Raw genomic sequence first — 21,794 nt, 5'->3', positions numbered from 1 at the left:
TTAATCTGTCAAAAGTAAGAAATGCACCACCTTCTTTCTAATGGTTGGTGTTTAAAAAAGGGAAATCATGCATGATCATGCACATATATGTGCCCTGCTCAAATTAAACCAAGCCAGTAGAGAGGTGAACTTTCTAACGGTCTAAATCAAATATTTAGTCACACATAGATCTCAATGTTTTCACATGTTTTCAGCAACCTTATCCCACCGTATGTAGGCTTTTAAAACCCAAAGTTTGGATATCACTTTACAGAGACTTTAAAGAAGTGTGTGCTTTGAAGTCACAAACTGACTAATCAGCTGTAAAAGCTAACTAATATCATCTACACCAGTGGTTTTCAACCTTTTTTTTTCTTTTTTTTTCTTTTTTTTTGTCAACGCACTACCTAGATCATGAAATCTCAACATCCATATCCAGACAAAATAACCTCATTAGAAATGTTACAGTTACTTAAGATGTTGTATAGAAGTAGCAATAACATATTGTTCTACAAATTCCCAAAGCACCCCAGTGTGCCATGACACACCACTGAGAAACTCAGATCTACAGAAACTCTTCGCTTCCTGGAGTATTATGAGCTCTGTTTTTTTTCCTGATTGTCCATGAAGGCAGCACATCTAAGAGACAGACAGAATGAAGCTCATTATCAAAGATGTTATATGTGGGTTAAGATAAATCACTCCCTCTGTTCTCGTCAGACTGTTACACGCCAATTGGATCGATATTTGTGTTTCCGTTATTTAATTTAACTTTCAGACCATAGCAGACTAATTGACATAAACAATATCTAACCTAGTATTTGAAAAATCCTCCAAAAGGAATAAAACCAAGGAATGTCTCTTGAAGTGGTTGTTTTTTAGTTGTAGATAGCTAAAAGAACTCCGTGGTGTTTACATTGTTTGTGTTGTAATTATGAGTATGTAAAGGAAACAGAAATATTGAATGTATGTGAGGGTATTTTCTAAGTTACGCTTGCCATACATCTCCATCTCCGCTTGAGTTTTGTTGGAGAAAAAGATATGGACCCAACAGGAATCGTGTGACAATCAAAAAAGAAGTATCCTCAAAAAATCCTACACGTGCTATCAAAGTAACAGTCGCATTAAAAATGATATATGCACCCAATCATCAATCCGATTGTTCTCTGAGTAAAATTTAATTTGAAGAAATCCAAACTTAGTAAGGTCTTTTTGTATTTGATGATTAAACCAAAAATAGGAAACCATTTGCTTCACCCAAAAGACAATTAAGACGGTAATTCTGAGTGCCTGATTTATTTATTTATTTTTTTTTAATCTAAAAAAATCTAAATCTGTGTTTTCTCTGGCTTTGTGAACATTCAGTGTTAGTCCCTGGCATCTCTTATCAGGACTAAACACCAAATGGCCAGCAGGCCTGCTGAAAGCCTTATTTTTGCTCTATCATAAAACTGTAATATATCTGTAATTGTTGTCCACCTGTAGAGTACAGTGTTTTTGTGCAATAAGGAAAATGAACTGTAGAAAGTGATTGTAGTGTTTGCATATCACTGTAGGCGGGGTTAGAGCTCACATCCTTAGTAGAGACGGTTTTGCATCTTTGGTGTTCACCCTTCCTTGTTGATCCTACAACCGCTTCCGTATGTGGTAGCTTAATGTACGGTTGCTAACTAGCGCCGTTAGCGCCTCATCGCAGAGAAGTGGCGCCTGTTTTGACAAGTGTACCTGACACTTTGGGAATGTTAACTGAAAGGTGTGTATGTTTGCGTTTTGTTGCCCAAAGTAATCAGTAATATCTGTAAACTGACAGCAAAACACAGCTTAGACGAGGAACGCTGATGCTAAACAGAGCTAGCGTTCACGTTATTGTAGCTTACGGCGGCTAGCTGGTTGCATTTAAAGCGTGCTTCACCGTTTCACCAACCTAAAGCAACACTGACGTTGCACCATTGGTACTTTGCTTGCGTAACACAACAATATCTATCGGCTACGAAACCAGGAAATGAACACATCGAGTAGCTGAGGTTAGCCATTGTTGCTAGCATTTGCTATGCTCCAGTTCGAGCTAATTAACCATGGATAAACTGCAGCTGCATGAAGGTTTGAAGATCAGCATCGAAACATCGTGACATGCCACTAGTTTGAGTTGTGATTAGCCTTAGATGCTATTTTTATTACTCTTAAACATGGCATTGTTAATGGCAACGTTAGCAATAAAACAAACGTGCGTGTAATTCGTTTTATGCGCTTGCACTTCCCTGTAAGCAGCATTAAACCTACGTCTTATTAAATATGTTTACTGATAACCCTTTCTTTTTTCCAGGCTCTGACATGAAAAAGTGAAAATTGGCAGTACAAGGTTATTCACTCACACCCACAAATATACCATTTAAAGGAGATCCATGACCACCTGCAGTCAATAGTTAATTGGTCTTGAGGAAGAACTAACAAATTAAAACTTCTGGCCACCTGAAACCTAAAAGAGAGCATCAATGAATGAGAAACCGGCCAAGAGCCCTGTCTCTGACCCAAAAAATGCAAAGATGAGTGATGAAGAAAACTTCTCTGAGGCAGCACCACTCTCAGATGTTGGAGAAAGCCCGGAGAAAAAGAGTGAAGCAGAAAACTCCACTCAGGCAGAACCAGCCACACGTGCATCCAAATTGAAGAAAAAGCCCAACTCAGACACCGTAGAGGAAAACACGAGAGAGAAGAAGGATGGGGGTAAGGCTGCTGGTGAGCCTCCTGTTGACTGGTTTGAACCACTTGAGGAGGATGATGATGCCAGCGATGGAGGGAATGATCCAGAGGAAGAGAGCCTGGCAGGAGAAAGTGAAAGAAGTGAGGGTGTGACAGGTGCAGAGAAGCCCGTCCGAAGATATTATCAGTAGGTTGAATGATTTTAATGTACTTCATGAAGTTATTGTAGAATATGATTTTTTTTAACCCCTAAACTTGCTGTTTTCACAGTGTTTCCTCCTGCAATCTGAAAATAATTATCAAATCTTTGGATTAGATTTGGATTTTAATACATTGTAGCTTGATCTACTAATATTTTAAAGGGCTTCACGTGCAGTCAGTTTACCCTAACTAGTTAAAAGATGTCTAACATGTCCTCCCCCCTTTTTGTATTCAGACTGCACACACCCCGCCGTAAGCGAACACATCCAGACGAAGGATGGGTTGAGTGGTCGATACTTGGAGAAGGTTGGAAACGAAAAGAAGTGGTACGGCGCTCAGGTAGTAGCATTGGACAGAAGGATGTGTATTACATAGGGTAAGTAAAACACATTTTAAATATGCAATTATTTCGTTTTTTTTTTTTATTTATTTTTTTATCCAAGAGGCAAAACATTCTTGAACATTTCTTTTCTGATTAACAAATCTTGTTAGACTCTTTAGATAGCCTTGCTCAACTTGTTCTCCTCCAACTCAGTGATCAACTAGTTTTAAGGACTGGCAATGTAACAAACAATACTTGTTGAGGCCCACTTGTAGTACAGCAGTGACAAATTAACAACAATTACTTGTATATATTTTTTGATTTTAGGCTATTCGTTAACTTTGAAACAGTAACTAGCCCCAGAGTTTCAGCTGAGGTGTGCTTAATTAAATAAAATACCTTCAGAATGTTATGGAAAGGGCTGGGAGGAGGGGGGATAAGACATGCCCCCCACCCCCAGCTGTGCATTATCAGCCACAACATCATTTTGTCAATACTGCTTTTGTAGATTTGATTATCAACCATAATGACATTGTTTGTTTACCAACAACTTTGATCTGATTACTCGCATGTCGATTACCCCTCACCACACAGACACGCTGACACACACTTATCTAACTCAGCACATATGGCATCTTCTCCTCCTTTCTTTTTACACCTGTCTGTATGATCTTTAACCATTCTCAGCAGCAATATGTGTTAAAACTATCTTTCTTCAAAACTCTTGACTAGGGCTGGGCGATTATGGCAAAAATAAAAATCATGATTAATAGGGCTTTTTACCTCGATTACGATTAATCAACAATTATTCCACCCCCAACCTCCGAATCTGTTAGGTCTGTAAATATTTGTATAATGTTAAAACTAGGGGTGCACCGATTGCAATTTTCTGGCCGATCACCAATCTTTAAAGAGCCTGACCTGCCGATTCCGGTTTTGGCCGATACCGATTTTTTTTTATAACTGACAGCACACACCTTCAATATTCCAATCTTATTTTATTGAATTACATTGAACAATACCCGTGAAACAATACAAACTTGTTGTTTTAACTGCACATGAGGTAGTTCTCTCAAAAGTAAATGAAAAGTTTAAAGCATTGCTGTCCAAACTACTAAATTATATCAGTTCCTTTAGTCTTTCATTTTTCACATTTTAGTAGGTAGAGGCATATGAAACCGATCTTATCCACCAATCTTATTTAAAGGATCGGCCGATCGCCGATCCCCCAAAATTAAGGAAATCGGTGCCGATACCAATTTTGGCCGATTGATCGGTGCACCCCTAGTTAAAACAAATAACTGAGAGGAACATGCAGAGATTAACAATTATTGGTTATTTTTTAAGACAACTGAAATCAAAATACACAGCTGAAATGAAACTACCTGGCTGCCTATCATGTGACTACACAGCTAGTAGTTTGTTTTTACGGGGGTGGTGCATTAGTAGAGAGAGATATTACAAGGGAAATAATTGACATGGCAGGTTTTTGTCGGTTATAGGCTCTAAATGTCTGTTTCGATTATTTTTCGATTAATTGCCCAGCTCTACTCTTGAAAGGTTCTTGGGGGTTGTGACCCACTTTTGGACGAACCTCATTCATGATATATCGAAACATTTCAAACATTTTCAGATGCATAGCGTATGACACTACTATGACATTCACACAAATAGTGCAGAGAAAGGAGGAGACTATGCACAAGGTTACTGACGGCAGTAGTTATCTTATCTTGGCAACTACACCTGGGTGGACTGCGCACCGCCTTGCTGGAAACGGCGCCGTCACACAGTCTCCTCCGCTCTTTACTCACACCTGCCCAAATGTAGGGGTGTATTTATGTGTGTGTGGAGACTGAGGCAGTGTGAGTTTGTGTGCAAATGATGAAGACTTATGCCGCTTATTCTGATTCGACCTCTTAACCGTGCTAATCATTTTTGATCGATGTTTATTTTCCATCATTATGCAGTCTGCTTATTTGTTTAGCAATAAAACTGGACAGAACAATTACAGTTATAAAGTGTCATACTAATGTCTCTGATTGATGGAGCTGTGAATTTTGACTGTCCGCTGCTACGAGTGAAATCAACAGTTGGGGAAAAAGTGGGCGTTCCTGTTAATGGCACCACTTATGTCACTCAGCACCAGATTAGCCAGTAGACATTTTTAAAAAGCAGCGGACTGTTTCAGCCTGTCAAGATTCTGACCTTAACTGATAAACAGTACCACTGAATTCTCCATAAGAATAGTTTATTTTTCAGAAAAAAAAATGTTCTGAGGGTTTAGGGAAATAACTTGCTGTTCCTTTTTTTTATATGTCCATAATCTTTTTTTTTTTTTTTTTTTTTTTTTTTTTGAGATGGTTTGATTGGATGAATTTTACAAACATTATTGCTCTTTCTTTTTGTTTCTTTGGTTGACTCCCTTCGTCATTGTATAGATTTAAGTATCCATGATTAGTTTAGTTGGAAGAGATATGACTTTGAATTGTATGCTACAGTTTTCTAAATTTGTTGAAATGTCAAATAGTGTTACTATCCAACTGTCAATTGGCATTGTCTAACAACAAAAGAATTTTTGAAGTTATTTCTGATTTTTGTTTTTCCTTAACAGTCCACGAGGAGATCGAGTAAGAAGCAGAGTAGAACTTGTGACCGTTTTGGCTGGTACTATTGACCTAACTAACTTTGACTACAAGACAGGGAAGTTTTATGGTGAAGGTGAAGCACCACCTGTAAGAGTTCGTCATAGAGCAAAGGTAGTGACTTGTTTTAACACTTTAAGCTTAAAACTTGGTAAAGCAATGTCCAGAGGATGATTAATCTCACTGTCATCCATTAGAGAAAGTTCCGGGAGCGCTCCTCTTCAGAGTCCAGCATGATGGATAGAGGGGAGGGGGCCGACACCCCAGACTCCCACCACAGGCTCACCCCAAGTGTGGCGCAGAAGAATCTTCACTCTACATCAAATCAGAGTGTCTCTTCCCAGAGCAAGACAGTAACTACTCCAGAAAAAGTCACGAAAAAAGAGAATCCACGAGAGAGTTCACGAGAAAGTTCACGAGAGAATTTACGAGAGAATTTACGAGAGAATCCACGAGAGAATCCACGAGAGAATCCACGAGAGAATCCACGAGAGAATCCACGAGCTGAGGAAAAAATTAGACTCCCTCCCCCCTCATTGTCATCCAAACCACTGCTGCTCCCATCTATAAACGGAGCAGTTGGGACTGAAGACAGTACACTGTGAGTCTTTTACTTCTGTCCATGTGTCAGTCATCTTCATGATATTAAATCTGCAGATTTAATAAAATAGGCTCTTGTGCATTTCCATTCTCCATTTAATGAGAAGTGTGCGTCTGTGGGGAGTTGCTGCTAAATGCAGATGGACTAAGTGTTATTGTCCTCCTCCACTGCAGGGTCTGTTCCAGATGTGGTATTTCCTTCACTGGCACGTGGTACGACAAACAAAGGAAGAGGCCCTGCTGTCCTGCCTGTTGGTGTAAGTCACTTTGAGTGTTTACTGTCTGTGTCCACAGCCGGCACTTTTTCCACGAGCATCTTTCATTTTCAATTCAAAGCCAATTAGGACTGAACAATAGTGGGAAAAAAACAGACATCATGATAGTTATTCTTTCTGCAGTATGTATGTAGATTGTGTATTATAAAAGCAAATTAAAACAGACAAGTAGTGCCTTTTATGTGCAATTATTATGTTTAAAGAAACAAAAGTATATTTTCTTAAAGGGATATTTCTGGATTTTTGAAGTTGGGTCATATGAGGTGCTTGGCTATAGTGGTGGCATTAGCCTACAGTGATTTCTGTGAAAGTGGCTCCAGTGGTTATTACAGGCTTAGAGATCCGGTGCATAATGGCTGTAGATGGGATCATTTTATCTGCGTAGTTTAATGAGTTTTACGTAAAAATAGGCAAAGAAAATATGTTGGCTCGTCTGTACGCTATGTTGAAAACGTACAAAGCGATTCATTTCTCCCAAAAAAATCCCTCTTTCTCAGTCACTAATTTACGATGCAGCTTTCACCATTTTGTCTCCTTCTGCCACGCACTGATCCTCTTATCAGCTGTGTGTCTGTGGGCTTCTACAGGGATAAATAACACTACACCAAGCTAAAACAAAGATCATATGAGCGATTTTGACTCGAGTGATGATGATGGGCCGTTTACTGTGGATACGAGAGATTTGTATGAACCGGAGTACACAGAATAAGAACATACACAGATGGAGAGTCAGCGGGCTGAAAGAGATAGCAGAGAAACTTCATTTGAAGTTTTGAGCAGGAGAGATCTGAGCATGGGTTCACATTTTCCACACCTACATCCCCAGGTACCTTGGGATCTGCTGCTCAGCCCATAGAGAAAAGGAGGATGGAGACAAACTAAAGATTAATGACTTGGTTTAATAAACTATTGTGTCATCTTTTTAAGGCTTTTGAGACAAAAGTTTAAAGGCACCAGATTTCGCCAGTCATTCCAGTTTCTGCGCATCAAGCGACTGCAGAATTTCAGAGATTTGACAAGTAATTTCATGACGCATTAGACTTTCTACTCTGCCAAATCACACAACTCACAGAGTCTGTTATCTCTGGAAATACTTTTGGACTGACCGATCTCAATGGCCTAAGGATAGACACCAGACCTTAACTGTGCAGCCAAAGATCCTTGGCTTCTGTGTAATCGAGTTGTAACTTACAATTCAGGCAGACTTTTCTGTTAAATCAGTGCGTGTGTTCTTTAGTTTTGGTTTGGACAGAACATTTTCAAACCAATTTTTCTTCAGACGTAATCAAGAGCTTCCCTTTCATTGAGTTAACATTACAGCATAGATTATTCCTGTAGATGTACATCATATTCATCTCCTCAAAAGTTAGATATATCTCATATTAGTCTATGGAGAATTGTTTGATTTACTCAGTAAGAATACTGTTTCATTGATTTGTCCTCTGGCAGAATTGATTAACTGATTTCAGGCAGTCACAACAACATAAGAGTGGCAGCCTGACGTGCTTACTATTGTGCATGTGCATATTGCCTTTGCGATGTAAAATGATAAATGGTTCAGCCCTAGAGCCAGTTCAGTCTGTTTTCAGCACTCACCACCCCGGATGAGAAAAAAACAGCCTCGACATAATGCTGGTGTAGCGTCAGCTGTTTCTGTTGCCGTGCTCAAAGCGCTCTCAAGTTTAACAGCGTTGCACTCATCAATGTCACTTCTCCTTTACTTTCTCATCATAATTAAGAGAGGGACGGACTTCTGATAGTGGCAGAACTTGCCGAGAGAGGTTTTCAGGTCTACAGCTGCTGCCATCGCCAGGCTAGGATTCCCTTACTTTGTAAAGTACCGGCTGTGGACACAGGCTCTTAATGCCGTTGTACTTGGAAAAAAGAATCTTGAGAATTTATTTTAAAATCTTCATAGTTGACTAGACGAATTGTATGACTTACTTGTGGTTGTTCATGTCCTAAAATGTCTCCAATTATTTTTCTGCAGCATCAAAGACAAAAGAGCATCCATTGATCCGTTTTAGAAAGGTAAAATAATTTCTACTTATTTGACATATTTTCTCTCTGCAAACCTTACAATCACTGATTTTTTTAGTTTATGTTTTACAGTGTATTAATGTGGGCATTTTTTCACGTAGCAGGAAGAGACGATGAGAATTTTTATTTAATGCCTAAGAAAACAAACATTAACATGTTTTATTTTTTCCTTCTACCACCTGTAGTGGATTCCTTGTGGACAGTGTGTTGGATGCCATAACACAGTAAATTGTGGGCAGTGTGCCAACTGCAAGCATGGACTACAGAGTCCAGACTCTCGTAAACGCTTGTGCCGGAAACGGAGATGTATCTGTCCCATTCGCAAGGTAAGCCTTCAGGCACACAGAAGTTGTTGAAATGATGTGTATTTATGCTTCTGGTTTATTTTCGTGGTCTGTGATCTATCAGGCCCCTGGAAGTGGAGGTGCAAGCTATACGCCACCGAAGTCTTACAGCGAGCCTCCTGAACCTGCCTTTGATGACAGCGTGAGTTTGCAGGTAATGTGTAGATTCTGATTTACACTGTATTAAATGTAGAGAAGGATGGATGAATCGGTGTGAAAATAGATGGGCAGATGATTGAGTTGTATTGATCCTGATTTGAGAAATTTTGGACATAAATTGTAATCCTGAGTTGGGATTTTGACTCACAAAATTTGTGAGTTCTAATGATGTATATTTTCTTTTACAGAGTGAAGTCACTGACTCGCAGGTAAATCTTACTACATCTTGATTCATACACTCAAGGATCTTTTTATTAGGTGCATGTCTTTAACAGCTTCTTAACACAAATATCTTATCAGCCAATGGCAAGGCTGCAACCTATGCATTAAGGCAAGCAGACATATTCAAGACAGTCAGCTGGAGTTCAATCCGAGCATCAGAATTGGGAAGAAACGTGATTTCAGTGCAGTGGTTGTCTTTTCTGGATGGGGTTGGTGTCATCTCTGGAGTACAGAGACTGGTCAGAAAAAAAGAAGCTATCCAGCGAGCAGCAGTTCTCTGGGCCAGAATGCCTTGTTGATGGCAGAGGTCAGAGGAGAATAATCAGACTGGATCAAGCTGATGGAAAAATAAAAAATAACTCATTCATTACAACCAAGGTTTGGAGAAGAACACCCCTTAACCTTGAGGCAGATGGGCTACAGCAGCAGAAGACCACACCAGGTGTCACTCCTGTCATCTGGAACAGGAAAATTTGAAAACAGAAGATTGGAAAAACATTGCCTGGTCTGATGAGATTTGATTTCTCCTGTGATACTCAAATAGTAGGGTCAGAATTTGGCATAACATGAAGGCTTGCCAGACCACCAACAGTCATGTCAAAAGTCACATTTCTCTCCCCTCCTGATGCTCGGTTTGAGCTCAAGCACTTGAGCATGTTTACATGCTTGAATGCATTGGTTGCTGCCACATGATCAACTAATTAGCTAATTAAACATTTGTGTTTTTAAGCAGTTAAACTGGTGGACATAATAAAGTGATTCATAAGTATAATACTCAATATTATTGTCATGCCCTTTTCCCAAACTCACTGAAAGATTTTTAATCCCCAAGCAACAGAGTCTCAAAAGCAGTGACACTGAGAACTTTTCTGTCAATGTGGACGTCGATGAAGATGACATGTCAACTGATGACGACGATGATGTGAGTTTTTTCTTTTCCACATCCTAGAAACAGGACACAGTTATCTAATGTGATAGTGACACATGGAGAACTGAGATTGTAACTGTTTTTTGCTCCTTTAAGCATCAGTAGCTACTGGAGAAATAGAGCTGATTTCATCCTCATCAAGACCATGGCTGTATTTACCTGCCAGTTTTCAGGCTCACTACCTTTGTAGCGTTGTTCAATGTTTGGTAATTACTCTGTTTCAGATTATTCACTGCTGCACCACATACCAGGCTTTTGAAATGATAAAAGATGCATGATTAGTTAACGAGGTACATCCAGTGAGCTGAGTTTCCATTTGAATGAACCTAGCAATTGCACATGCTCCGTGTAAACGGATAAAGGAGATGCAACTTCATCTGCTTTTATTGCACTTCTGGGATCACAAGAGCACCAGTTGAATCTCACATGATGAAAATGCTGTCTACATCTTCAATCTGCCTTTGGGATTGTTCAAGAGCACCAGGCCTGAGCAGAATGATCACCTAAAAACGATGCACAATGAATAATGGATCAAATTTAAATCTGAATTGACGTACGCATGAGTGACAAAAACATCACAAGATGTTGTCAGCTGCAGAGGCAGAGCTGCTCTTGGTTCATTTCAAACTGAAAGCATGATGGGAATACCAGCTTGTTGCCTGATTGAAGACTTGATTGGCCCTTAAAGTATATATCAAGTACACAAATTTCTACATAGTCAGCTCAGGTTTTTGTACCAAGCTTAAAGTGAAAAGACATGAACAAAATGAAACATTAATTGTGTTTTGATTCTCTTGTTAATTTCAAAGATTGTTTGGGCTTCTCATGTTTGGCAACTCTCATGTGTTATGATTTATTTAAACGCACAGATAGTTACAAAATAGGAAACTGCTTCCTTCATCAGATCATACCAACAACAAACCTGTGGCAGCTTTCTCCTTCTCCCTGCCACAGAAGAGCCACATTGTAATTTTATGTAAGACACATGCCATGGCATACAGCCAGGAAAGAGACGTAAACTTTGGGACCATGAGCAATGAACAGTGATCATGGATTTTTGAAATCCGCCAACACAAATCAGAAAATCAATTCAATTATAATACTTTTAGATCAGCTAACCAGCCACTTAATTGTGTTCATCTCCCAGCTATTATGCAAATTTAAAGCACAATATGATCCCTTATTTGGTAATTTACTGACTGAGCAGCAGATCTGCATGGTGTTTTCCAAAATAAACCTTTCTGAAATGGTGACAGCAGCAGAATAAAATAAGTTGGGAGAGTTTCAACTTTCTCTTTGATGACTTATTTACAAAGACTAGCACAGGTAGTATAAGTTTATTTCCTAAGGCTAAAATGTCTCTCAAAGCTTCTTTCATTTTAAGCTCATGTGTACATCTACATTTAGAAAGTGACACCAGCTTTTCATTTAAAGTTAATCCAGAAGACAGCATCGATATAAACCTACTGTTATGGCCTCCCTTGTTAGGGAAACACAACTTGCTGCTTCAATCCAAGTAGAAAGCCAGCCAGCCAGCCCACCAATCAGGGAAACTCTAAGGCCTTGTCCACATGGAGACAAAAACGACATTTCTTTTTCGTTTTAAAAAAGTTTTCTGTAAACATTGCATCGTTTCAAGAAATGTTTTCACAAGCACAGTACGAATGACAATGCTGTAGAACATATTTGCCAGGCATGTAAGTGTTGCTGTAACGCTGCCACAGAAAAACACCAAAACAGAGAAGGTTTGTGGAGAAAGCACACCCTAAACTTTCTTCTGGTTGCCCTTTTGGTTGCATTCCACATTGGGTCTAAGAGCATGTGGATTATGCTGTTCTCCATGGCCATTTGTTACTCACTGTGGTCGTAGAGGAGGAGGAGATTTTGTTGTAAGAGTCATGATAAGCTCAGTAGCTTGTGCAGCATGAACACAATCATGTAATCTGCCCGTATTGTTGTTGTTGGGGGTTAGCACATGAGGTTATGACATGATCATTTCAGAAGTGAAATACTCGATTGTACACATGGAGACACGTTTTTTGGGCTCTGTAGATGCCTGTTCTGTGTGGATGAAATGCTGATGTGATAAAAACAACTTGTGCAGATACTTCTAAAGCTTTTTTTTTAAGCTTTTGATTCTTGTGCCCTACAGCAAGGAGTTGTCAGAAGGGTCAATTTTACTTGAAAATATTCTCCTATTGAATAATGTCACTCAGACTGTCTTTATTTTTGTAGCGGGCACACCAACCACAGAGGTCTATGCCAAACTTTATCCTTCTAGATAATTGTGAAAGGTAGAAAAGTGTTCCTCTTTCATTTAACCCTTTAAGTGCCAATACCAAAAAAGATGGTTTTATGTTTTGTTTTTTCACAAAGTATTCAGGTTAGATGTTTGAACTAATTGATTTTAAAATATATATATAAAAAAATACTTGGGTTCTCACAGAGGGCCACTGAGAGTTCATAACATGTGTACATTACTAGATCAGCAGAGAGTAGATGTAGCATTTGTCTACAGGAGCTGCTAATTCAGCACAATATGATGTTTCCTCAAATTTGCTTACGATAGTAAGTCCAGTACTTGATATCAGCTTCTGTTGTATTATATGCTTAATTTGCTGTGTTGTGATTAAAGCATTTTTATTTTAAATTTCTTAAGCAAAAGTGTTTTTGTCTTTTTCAGTGGCATAAGAAACGTAAGCGGCGATCCTGTGGAGAGTGCAAAGCCTGCCTCTGCAGGAAAGACTGTGGTACGTGTGATTTCTGCATTGATAAACCCAAGTTTGGGGGCAGCAACAAGAAGAGGCAGAAATGTCGACTTCGTCAGTGTCAGAGGCAGGCAATGGTGAGACACAACAACAGTTTGTAATGAATTGTTATTTCTTGTAGGAAGGTTCTATTGTTTTTTTTTTGTTTTTTTTGTTTGTTTTTTTTAAACAGAGACACTTGCTGCCCTCCCAGATGGGGCAGGGTGAATTTGGCCCTGATGGATCAACGCTGCCTGGCAGACCTAGACCTCATTACACGTACAGCCGAAAGCCAGGGTACAAGAAAAACAAAGGACTGCAGTTTAACTATGAGATGTCTGATGAAGATGAGGACAGCAGCTACCAATCCGTGAGTACATATGTGAATGTGCTTATTCTTTCATGGTTATGTTTTGAAAGTAGTTGCTTTGCCCTGTAAAAAATATCAATACAACTTACAAATGTAGTTTTTCTGACTCGTCTTATGTTTGTCACCGTTGTAGATGAGCTGGAGCTCTGAGCCTGCTAGTGGTAGCAGACCATCTTATGACATGAATCTGAAAACCAATTCATCTATGCAGGTTTAAAAAGAGGTTGTCAATATCATACATTTTTCCAGAGATTTTCATTGATCAACCTTAATATTTCCTTTTTCCATCTGCAGCTGAACTTTTCAGATATGGGACAAAGGAATGGACTGTCCGACAAGGTCACCCACATCAGCAACCACAGCAACTCTAGACTTGTAAGTTTCATTTCCCTTTCCTTTTCATCAGTATTATTAAAAAGACATGGACACAAGGGGTGCAACAGCTCACACAGGCCACAGTTCAATTCACTGGGGAAAAAAGCAATATAAAGTCACAAATTCTATGATTCCCTGATTTACCACTTTTCACTGATAGTAGTGCAACTTATAGTTTGTTCAGTCTAGTGTTATTTAACTAACTGTGGTAAATTTATGATTTTTGAAGTGTACCATCACAATGTCACAAAGTTGTTAGCAAATAGTTTGTGCAGTGGTTACCCATGCACCATTTGTGTGCATCAGTGAAGGACAACAGACTAACTTTTGTAAACAAGGATGAGACGTTGTAGTGGAACCTGAGCAGAGTACTTAGTGTTTTCTTCTACATATCCATGTATAGCCTTTACATTATATTAGCAGTGGTAATGTCTTTGAGCCTTTCTACTTTCACCTCCAGAAGCTTTTTATAAACAGGTTGAGAAGAGGAATAAGATGCCTGCGTTTCTTGTCGCTTCACTGCTCTTGTAACTGAAACTATTCATGTATTTTGTGGTGTCTGTTTCTTCCTCTTCTTCAATAGTTGTCGTGTCAGTAAAGAGACAGTTGCAAGCATCACCACCACCTAATTGGGCGATAAATACTGCCGTGTGTGCCCATTTTTTCCATTCAGATCTACTTGCCATGTAATTACATGACTTTAGGGTTAATCATAGGCCCCTTTCAGGACACAGTCACCTCAGATATACAGCAGCAATAAAAAGAAGCCAATATCAGGGCCAAAGTAAACAGTATGCAGTAAAAGGCAACGCCATGAAACAAAACGGCTGAAATTACTTGCAATAAAAGGCAGAAACGGGATTGGTTACAATGAATAGGCAACTGGGCTGCATAGGTGAACTACAAGAGGCAACCAGCAAAGCTGTTGGAGAACGGGTGGATGTGTTCAGTGAAAGGGGTTCTGGTGATGATTTGAGTTCTGTGTTGGCCTTCTCTGATGTAGCATTTGTTGTATCGTCTTCTGGTCGTGACATTTTACAGCTGCATTGGGACAGAGTTAAAGAAACTGTATTTTACTGGCCAACGCTGCAGAATATTAACCAGCTGTAACCTGGAGTCATCATGGCCTTTTCTTTAAACTCTGCTGCACTATCACTGACTCTTCACCAACACGCCACACTCCTGGCTGTTATGTGGATCAGTGTAGCCCAGGTTGCAATATTTTTCTGTTTTTTCTATATATCCTTTACAAAGCAATCAGTACATCAGACAGTTCCAATCTAGCTAAATTTCAGGGTATTTGTTCAGTTTTGCCAATGTTGCAGAAGAAACACAAAGACCGATGGAGAGAAGCACACTACTTAAATGAAAGGCAAACTGAGGATGCTGCATTTACATGATATGATGCCTTTACCTCTTGGCATCAGGCCACACCTAGAAGTGAATTACATCTTCTTATAAAGAATGTGGATCGCTGCCAAGCCGTTTGCTCTCTCCTTTTTCGCCCCTCTCTTTGGCCGACCTTTATTTTGTTCATGTGGTCACTTATTCCACCACTAGATCAGATAAAAATATCTGATACCTCATGTTCTTCATAAATGCTGTAGCTTTCAGTCCCTGCCTTTGTCCTCCAGAGATATTCAAAGCTTGTTGCCATTTTTCAAAAGTATATGACCTATCTAAACCCATGTTCTGTTTTATTTTATTTAATTTTTCAATTTTTTTAATTGTACTTAATATTTAATTAAAATTGATGCATTTTTCAGACAGTCTTTTGGGAGTCCCGCCATATGTGATTCAGAAAGAATGGCTCAAATGCTGATGAAATGGAAATGTCATGACTCCCAACTGGTTGATTTTAATTTAAGTTTAAAAAAAGTCCTGTCCTAATCCCATTTTAGGATAAGAGTTTATAATGGTTTATATTGCTGACCGTATTGGGCTTTGTGTTTTTGCTGTCTCTGTCCAATGTTTTCCACTGTAATCCCCTGTATAGCTTCATCAGACCTCATTACTAACTTTGATTTGTTAACTCTTATTTTAAATTTAACAGAATGAAACTAAATATCCCACTGTGTAGTTTCAGGGGACTTTTAGGTATTAGTGGTAAGCACAGGAAGTAATTTTGTGTTTTATTGTAGTGTATATCAATATTAAGTACAAAGTTTACCTTTATTATTTGTTTTAACAGATTCCCCATTTAAACGACAGAGCCATTTAGCAAACAAGGTAGAAAGAGAACAATGACATTATGAAATATATATCATTACCCTGTTTATGAGTGATGAAATGATTTATGATCTTAATTGGACTTTATTCTGAAACTTGTTGGTTTGCAAACTCCTTTAACCTGCTCAGTGAGCTGCCTATAAATGAGCCGTATGTTTCTCATACTGATGTGATATATATATAGGTATATACAGATGTAGATTTTCTACATATATGATCTATCAGTGAAATTGATTTACTGCTTAAGCCTAGCGCATTGTTTGTTTTTCAACAATAAGGCAAATGTGAGCTTAAAGCAGACTTTTTGGTGTTGATTAAACCCTACTGATATTTTGCTGTTGTTTCTGGTGTTGTTGAGTTAAGCTGTTGCAAATTAAGATGTCTTCAGCATAGGAATGGGTGGTAATATAGTAATACTGTATCCTAGGTAGAGCTGGGCAATTAATAGAAAAATAATCAAAACCAACATTTAGAGCCCATAACCGACATGAACCTACTGTCAATTATTTCATTTTTTCCCTTGTAATTCTCTCTCTACTTATGCCCCACCCCCTTAAAAACAAACTACTGGCTGTGTAGTCACATGATAGGTAGCCAGGCAAGACATGTAGCCTACTGTAAACCTAAGAGAAGAAGAAGTTCTAGTCATGCGCTCATTCCCATCCAGTCCACTAAAACTCCAGCACGGAGCTGACTGCAATGGGAGCAGCAAAGTTATTTTCTACTTTATATGCACCAGTATAAAAATAATTTATTTTGCTGACAGAAATACAAGTTGTTTGTTTTCTTCTTTTCTTAGAAAATTTTACTTTTTACAAAAAAGATTTTCATTTCAGCTGATGTGTGTTTTGATTTAAATTGTTTCAATAAATACCCGTAAATTGTTAATCTGTGGATGCTCCCCTCAGTTATTTGTTTTTAAATACACGTATTTTCAGAACAAACAGAGTAGGAGGTTGGGGGTGGAATCATCGTTCATTAATCAGAATCGAGGTAAAAAGTTCAATTAATTGGGATTTTGATTTTTGCCATAATTGCCCAGCCCTAATCCCGGGTTATTAAAAGATAGCCACAGTATTCCTTGGATTACTGTCGTGAAGAAGGTGCTGTGTAATGAGTGCACACTCATAATTAATCATTTGAGAGTATATGTCCATTCCCACCAGCTTTGCCCATGTGTGTGTGTGAAGATGCTTTAAAAGGGATGACAGAAGTCAATTTTAGCAAACGTCGAAAGTGCACATACATTCTGGCGCATAGAAACTTGTGGGCCATTGCCCGGAGCAGGTGCTGGCACTGCACTACATGGTGCCACGGTATGTTCTTTGTTAAAGTAAAACTAGTAAACTGCACCGTTGGCTGTAATGTGATCCACAACAACTTAAATATAAAAACACTTCAATTATTCTTCCTGGGTGAAGACCAGTGGTTAAAATTATGAAGTTTATTAATGACTACACACCCTGTGTCCTGCAGTAGCAACCCCAATAACAGTTAAAACCATTGTGCCCAAGATGTTTCAAAGACGGGTTCATAGCACTTCTGGACGTCATTGCTGTGTGCCGCGATGTACATCTTCATCTACATTAAATTCTGTTCTCATTGAACTCTTGCAAACAGCGGGTAAACTGCAACAAATCTGCTCTCATACACCATTCTCTTCTGCGTTGAATCTCCCGACCAGCAGTTTGTGAGCGGCCTAATGTCAAATTTGGAAGTGATGGGTGCATAGAGCCTACATATTTTTAAACTTTGTTTTTATTTTTTATAGAACAACAAACAGGATTAAAACAATACAAATAGCAGACAGGGTCATTACAGGTGTAACAAATAATATTTCATGGGTTTTAATCGGCTTCTAATGCACAGTCATGAGATGAATAACTAGAGAGATTAAATCACATCCTTTGCATGGGGGGGTGTCACAAAATTATTTTCCCAAATCATTCAGCCCTTGTTTTCACTCACTTTAAAATGTAATAAAGGTAGTCTGTTTCAGCTTGTTGAATAAAATGTGATATTTAAAAAAAAAAAAAATCATAGATGACCTCATCTGTTTCAAACCAGGTCTCAGTAAATACATGGGGGACAGAGAGACCCTCTGCTGGCAGACAAGGTCCAAAACATGTTGAAGAAGAATATGATGATGATGACGATGATGATGATGACGACGATGAGGAGGACTTGCCCATGGTGAGTGTCATGTGAAAATTTATATTGACTGTCTTGAAGAGCGAATATAATGTCATCTTTCTGGTGTTTAATCCATTCTGTTGCTTTTTTAGATCACACAGATCTTCAGCTTGGCTGAAAACACTGTCGAGACGAGTGGAAACGTAGACAACCAGCTAATGAAACTATTGAACTCACTGCGTAGCTCTGCACTGCCCATCCTGTGGCATGCCATAATGGTGGAGGGCCCACAGCTGCAGCTCATCCAGTGCTCTAAACAGTCGAGCATGGCTGACACCATCGTTCTGATTGACCCTGACTTCTGTTATCAGGTAACTGTCCAAAAGCAGCCGTTGCTCCCCACCCACCCTCTCTACGACAGCTTCCCAGCACACTTGTCCTCGGTGACTGAAGTTGTCAATTTGCTCCTGGGTCTAGAGCAGTACGTCGTGTGTCGAGGACTGCCCTACCAAGAACCATTATCCAATAAGGACATACTCATAGTGGAGAGGGCGTCGACCTGTGACTTCTTAGTGAGAAAGAACATGAGCATCTGTGCTAACTGCAAAGCGCTACAAGGACTTTAACATCTAAGGAGACAGAAGAGAAAGTCTGCGATGACATTGTAGACCACAGGTTCCTCTTTCGGTGATAATACATATGCCATTTTACAGATTTACCTCTGGACTGTAATAGTATGGTTTGAATATTGATGAATCACCAAAGGCATTCCAGGTGCTGTGATATTACAGTATATTTCTTTTATGTTGGTTTGGGGCTTTTTCTTAACAAGTTATGCCAGAGTGTGGTCAATCAGCCAGCGGTGTGCTGAATTTACTTTGTGACAATACACACTCTTACTTGAGGAATCTGTAACCCTCACTGCTCAGGGTTATACCACCTTTAAGCTGTCATTTGAACTTTGTTATTTTTATGTTGATATTCACAGCCCAAAATGAAATAGAAGTTATAAAACATAAAATGTCCACGGTGTTGTCATTTTTATGTGCATCTTTTTAAAGGAGCTTACTAACAGACTTATCTTTATGGAAAGTAAAGCTATTCTCAGTAGTCATCCACTTCCATTTTATAGTAAACTCCTTTCCCATTGTTAATCGAGAACAGTTCCTTTTAAGTGACTTTAATGTCTCTTTCAGGGTGTCAATTTTGCAGCTACTGCCTATCAAAGAGAAACTGGGTTTCCTTTGCAACACTGGAAAAAACTTAAGTCTGTGTTTACATGTGTATGTGCAGTACAGAGAATCCAAAAAGAAACTGATTTAATCAAATGAATCAGTATGATAAAATAAACACATTTAAATTATTATTTACAAAAGAATTGGTTTCATATTTAGACCCACATTACTGAGCTGCACCAGCTGAGAAGGATACCAGCATACTAAATATCTTGTGGAGTCTAAAGGGCAGTCATGACAGTGCACAGAAATCCCTGGAGACAATGTTCAGACAGCAACTGTTGCTTAAACTGTCACGGTTCTCTGTCAGAGAGAACAAAGAGAAAGCTTCTATTAAAAAAACCTCAAGACGTCAGAGGTGGTGTTTGCCACACGTGTGTGACTCTTAGATACGTTTAATCACAGTTGTCCTGTAATCCAGACGTCAACTCTATGGAGCCGTTACTGCAGGACTCAAGTCCCAAAAAGCTCTTAATTTAGTCTGTAGTTATTTAGATATGTTTGATTTTAAAGACTTGTATTCAGCACCTCTGTAAGAACAGAGGAGCACTGACAAATGAAAGCACAAATTAATTTATTTTAACAAGCAGTTTAACACCTGAAATATGCTATGATTAGAGCGCAGACTCTTTTACCGGTACCCCACTATGAAACAGGTGATCTATCCAAAGCTGAAATTACAAGTATGATGCTATTTATTATGCTGTTAACATTGTGTTAACCCTTTTGAAACCACATCCTTCTTTTCTTCTTCATGATGACCAGCGTTAAAATGTTTTCAAGTGCTTAAGAATGATTTTGACCATGACAGTGTCATGTGCATTCATGCATTCCTCAAGTAATTGTGTTGAATCTGAAATGTTTGGGATCAGCTCATTGTTCTCAGTAATATAATTAGTTATTTTGTTTAAAGAGCTGAAAGAGTTTTCCACTTTTTCTGTCTTTGTCCTATAAAAGGCAATGTGAAAATAAAGTGTTCTTGTTGACTTTTTTCCTTTTTATACCTAATATGATCCAGATAAATCAAAAGCATTGACCTTACCATGTCCTAAATTTGAATGTGTAGTATAAGCCCAATGTTGCAGTGTTTATTTAATGCTATACATAGTGCTGCCTCTGCCTCTCCATAGCTGTGTCAGAGTTATGAAGGGATAGAGTCACACTTAAGTGAGCAAGCTAAAGTGTCATTGTGTCAGAGTGGTTCACTTAGCCTAATTGATTGAATCATTATATTGCTTAAGCAACTTTGAGCTGTTGTCTGATGAGGTCTCACTGTTGAATCTAATAAATTAGCTTAGCTGACTACAGTTATTGTAAGAAACAATATATGGACAAAACTTTTGGCCACGCCGGTTAATATTTAAATTCAGGTCTTCTAATTCTACCTGTTGTCACAGGTTTATAAAATTAAGCAATTAGCCGTACATTCTCATTTTGCAAACATTTGGCCATTCAAAGGAGCTTAATGATTTAAAGCGTGGTACAATGGTGGATGCTGCCTTTGCTATAAGACAGTTATCCCTGCTGGATATTCCACAGTCAACTGTAAGTGGTATTAGAAAGTGGAAGCATTTAGGAACAACAGCAACTCTACAATGTAAGATTACAAGGCAGGGCCAATGACTGCTAAGGTGCATGGTGCCATCGCTCTGCTGATTCCATAGCTGAAGAGTTCCAAACTTCCACTGGCACTGATGTACGCCCAAAAACTGTGAGCTTCATGGAATGGCTTTCCATGGCCAACCAGCTGCATGCCGTTCTCACATCACCAAGTCCAATGCCAAGCATCTATGGAGTGGTGTAAAGCACCCCGGCTGGACTTTGGAGCAGTAGGAACATGCTCAGTGAAGTGACGGATCAGCTTCTCTGTTTGGCAGTCAGGCGGGCCAGTCTGGGTTTGGCAGATGCTGGTGGAACATTAACTGCCTGAATGCACTGAGCCAACTGTGAAGATGGTTTCATTGCATGGGCCTGTTTTTCAGGGTTTGGGCCAGGCTCCTAAATTCCAGTGAGGGCCAATCTTAATGCTTCGGCATTACAAGAAATTTTGGACAATGCTATGCTTCCAACTTTGTGGCAACAGTTTGGAGAAACTTGGGGAGGCCCTTTTCTATTCCTACGTGACTGTGCCACAGTGCACAAAGCAAGGACTATTAAGACATGGTTTGATGACCCCATCGAGCATCTATGGGATGTACTGGAATGGAGATTGCAAACAAGGCTTTCTCATCCAACATTATAAATGCTCTACAGAATGAATGGACACAGATTCCTGCAGAAACACTTTAAAATC

The 21,794-nt window shown here is 39.1% G+C and overlaps 1 protein-coding gene across 3 annotated transcripts; it reads left to right on the top strand.

The window, feature by feature from the left end:
- The first annotated feature begins 1,601 nt into the window (after positions 1-1,601).
- On the top strand, positions 1,602-20,463 carry mbd1b (methyl-CpG binding domain protein 1b). Of its 3 annotated transcripts, none has more exons than XM_041782623.1 (17): positions 1,602-1,732; positions 2,303-2,866; positions 3,116-3,256; positions 5,814-5,958; positions 6,042-6,445; positions 6,619-6,701; positions 8,710-8,750; positions 8,945-9,085; positions 9,168-9,257; positions 9,451-9,471; positions 10,323-10,406; positions 13,096-13,257; positions 13,353-13,529; positions 13,663-13,740; positions 13,824-13,904; positions 18,201-18,326; positions 18,419-20,463. In XM_041782623.1, the coding sequence occupies exons 2-17, from the start codon at positions 2,472-2,474 to the stop codon at positions 18,890-18,892; spliced, it is 2,643 nt and encodes an 880-aa protein (XP_041638557.1). In that variant the 5' UTR covers positions 1,602-1,732; positions 2,303-2,471; the 3' UTR covers positions 18,893-20,463. The 3 variants fall into 3 exon arrangements, with proteins under 3 accessions (XP_041638557.1, XP_041638559.1, XP_041638556.1); XM_041782625.1 differs by having other exon boundaries at positions 10,317-10,406; positions 13,374-13,529; XM_041782622.1 differs by having other exon boundaries at positions 10,317-10,406.
- Positions 20,464-21,794: the final 1,331 nt, after the last annotated feature.

This window comes from Cheilinus undulatus, linkage group 3, assembly GCF_018320785.1.
Source record: "Cheilinus undulatus linkage group 3, ASM1832078v1, whole genome shotgun sequence".
Taxonomy (NCBI): domain Eukaryota; kingdom Metazoa; phylum Chordata; class Actinopteri; order Labriformes; family Labridae; genus Cheilinus; species Cheilinus undulatus.
This window is presented reverse-complemented; position numbering and strand designations above follow the sequence as displayed.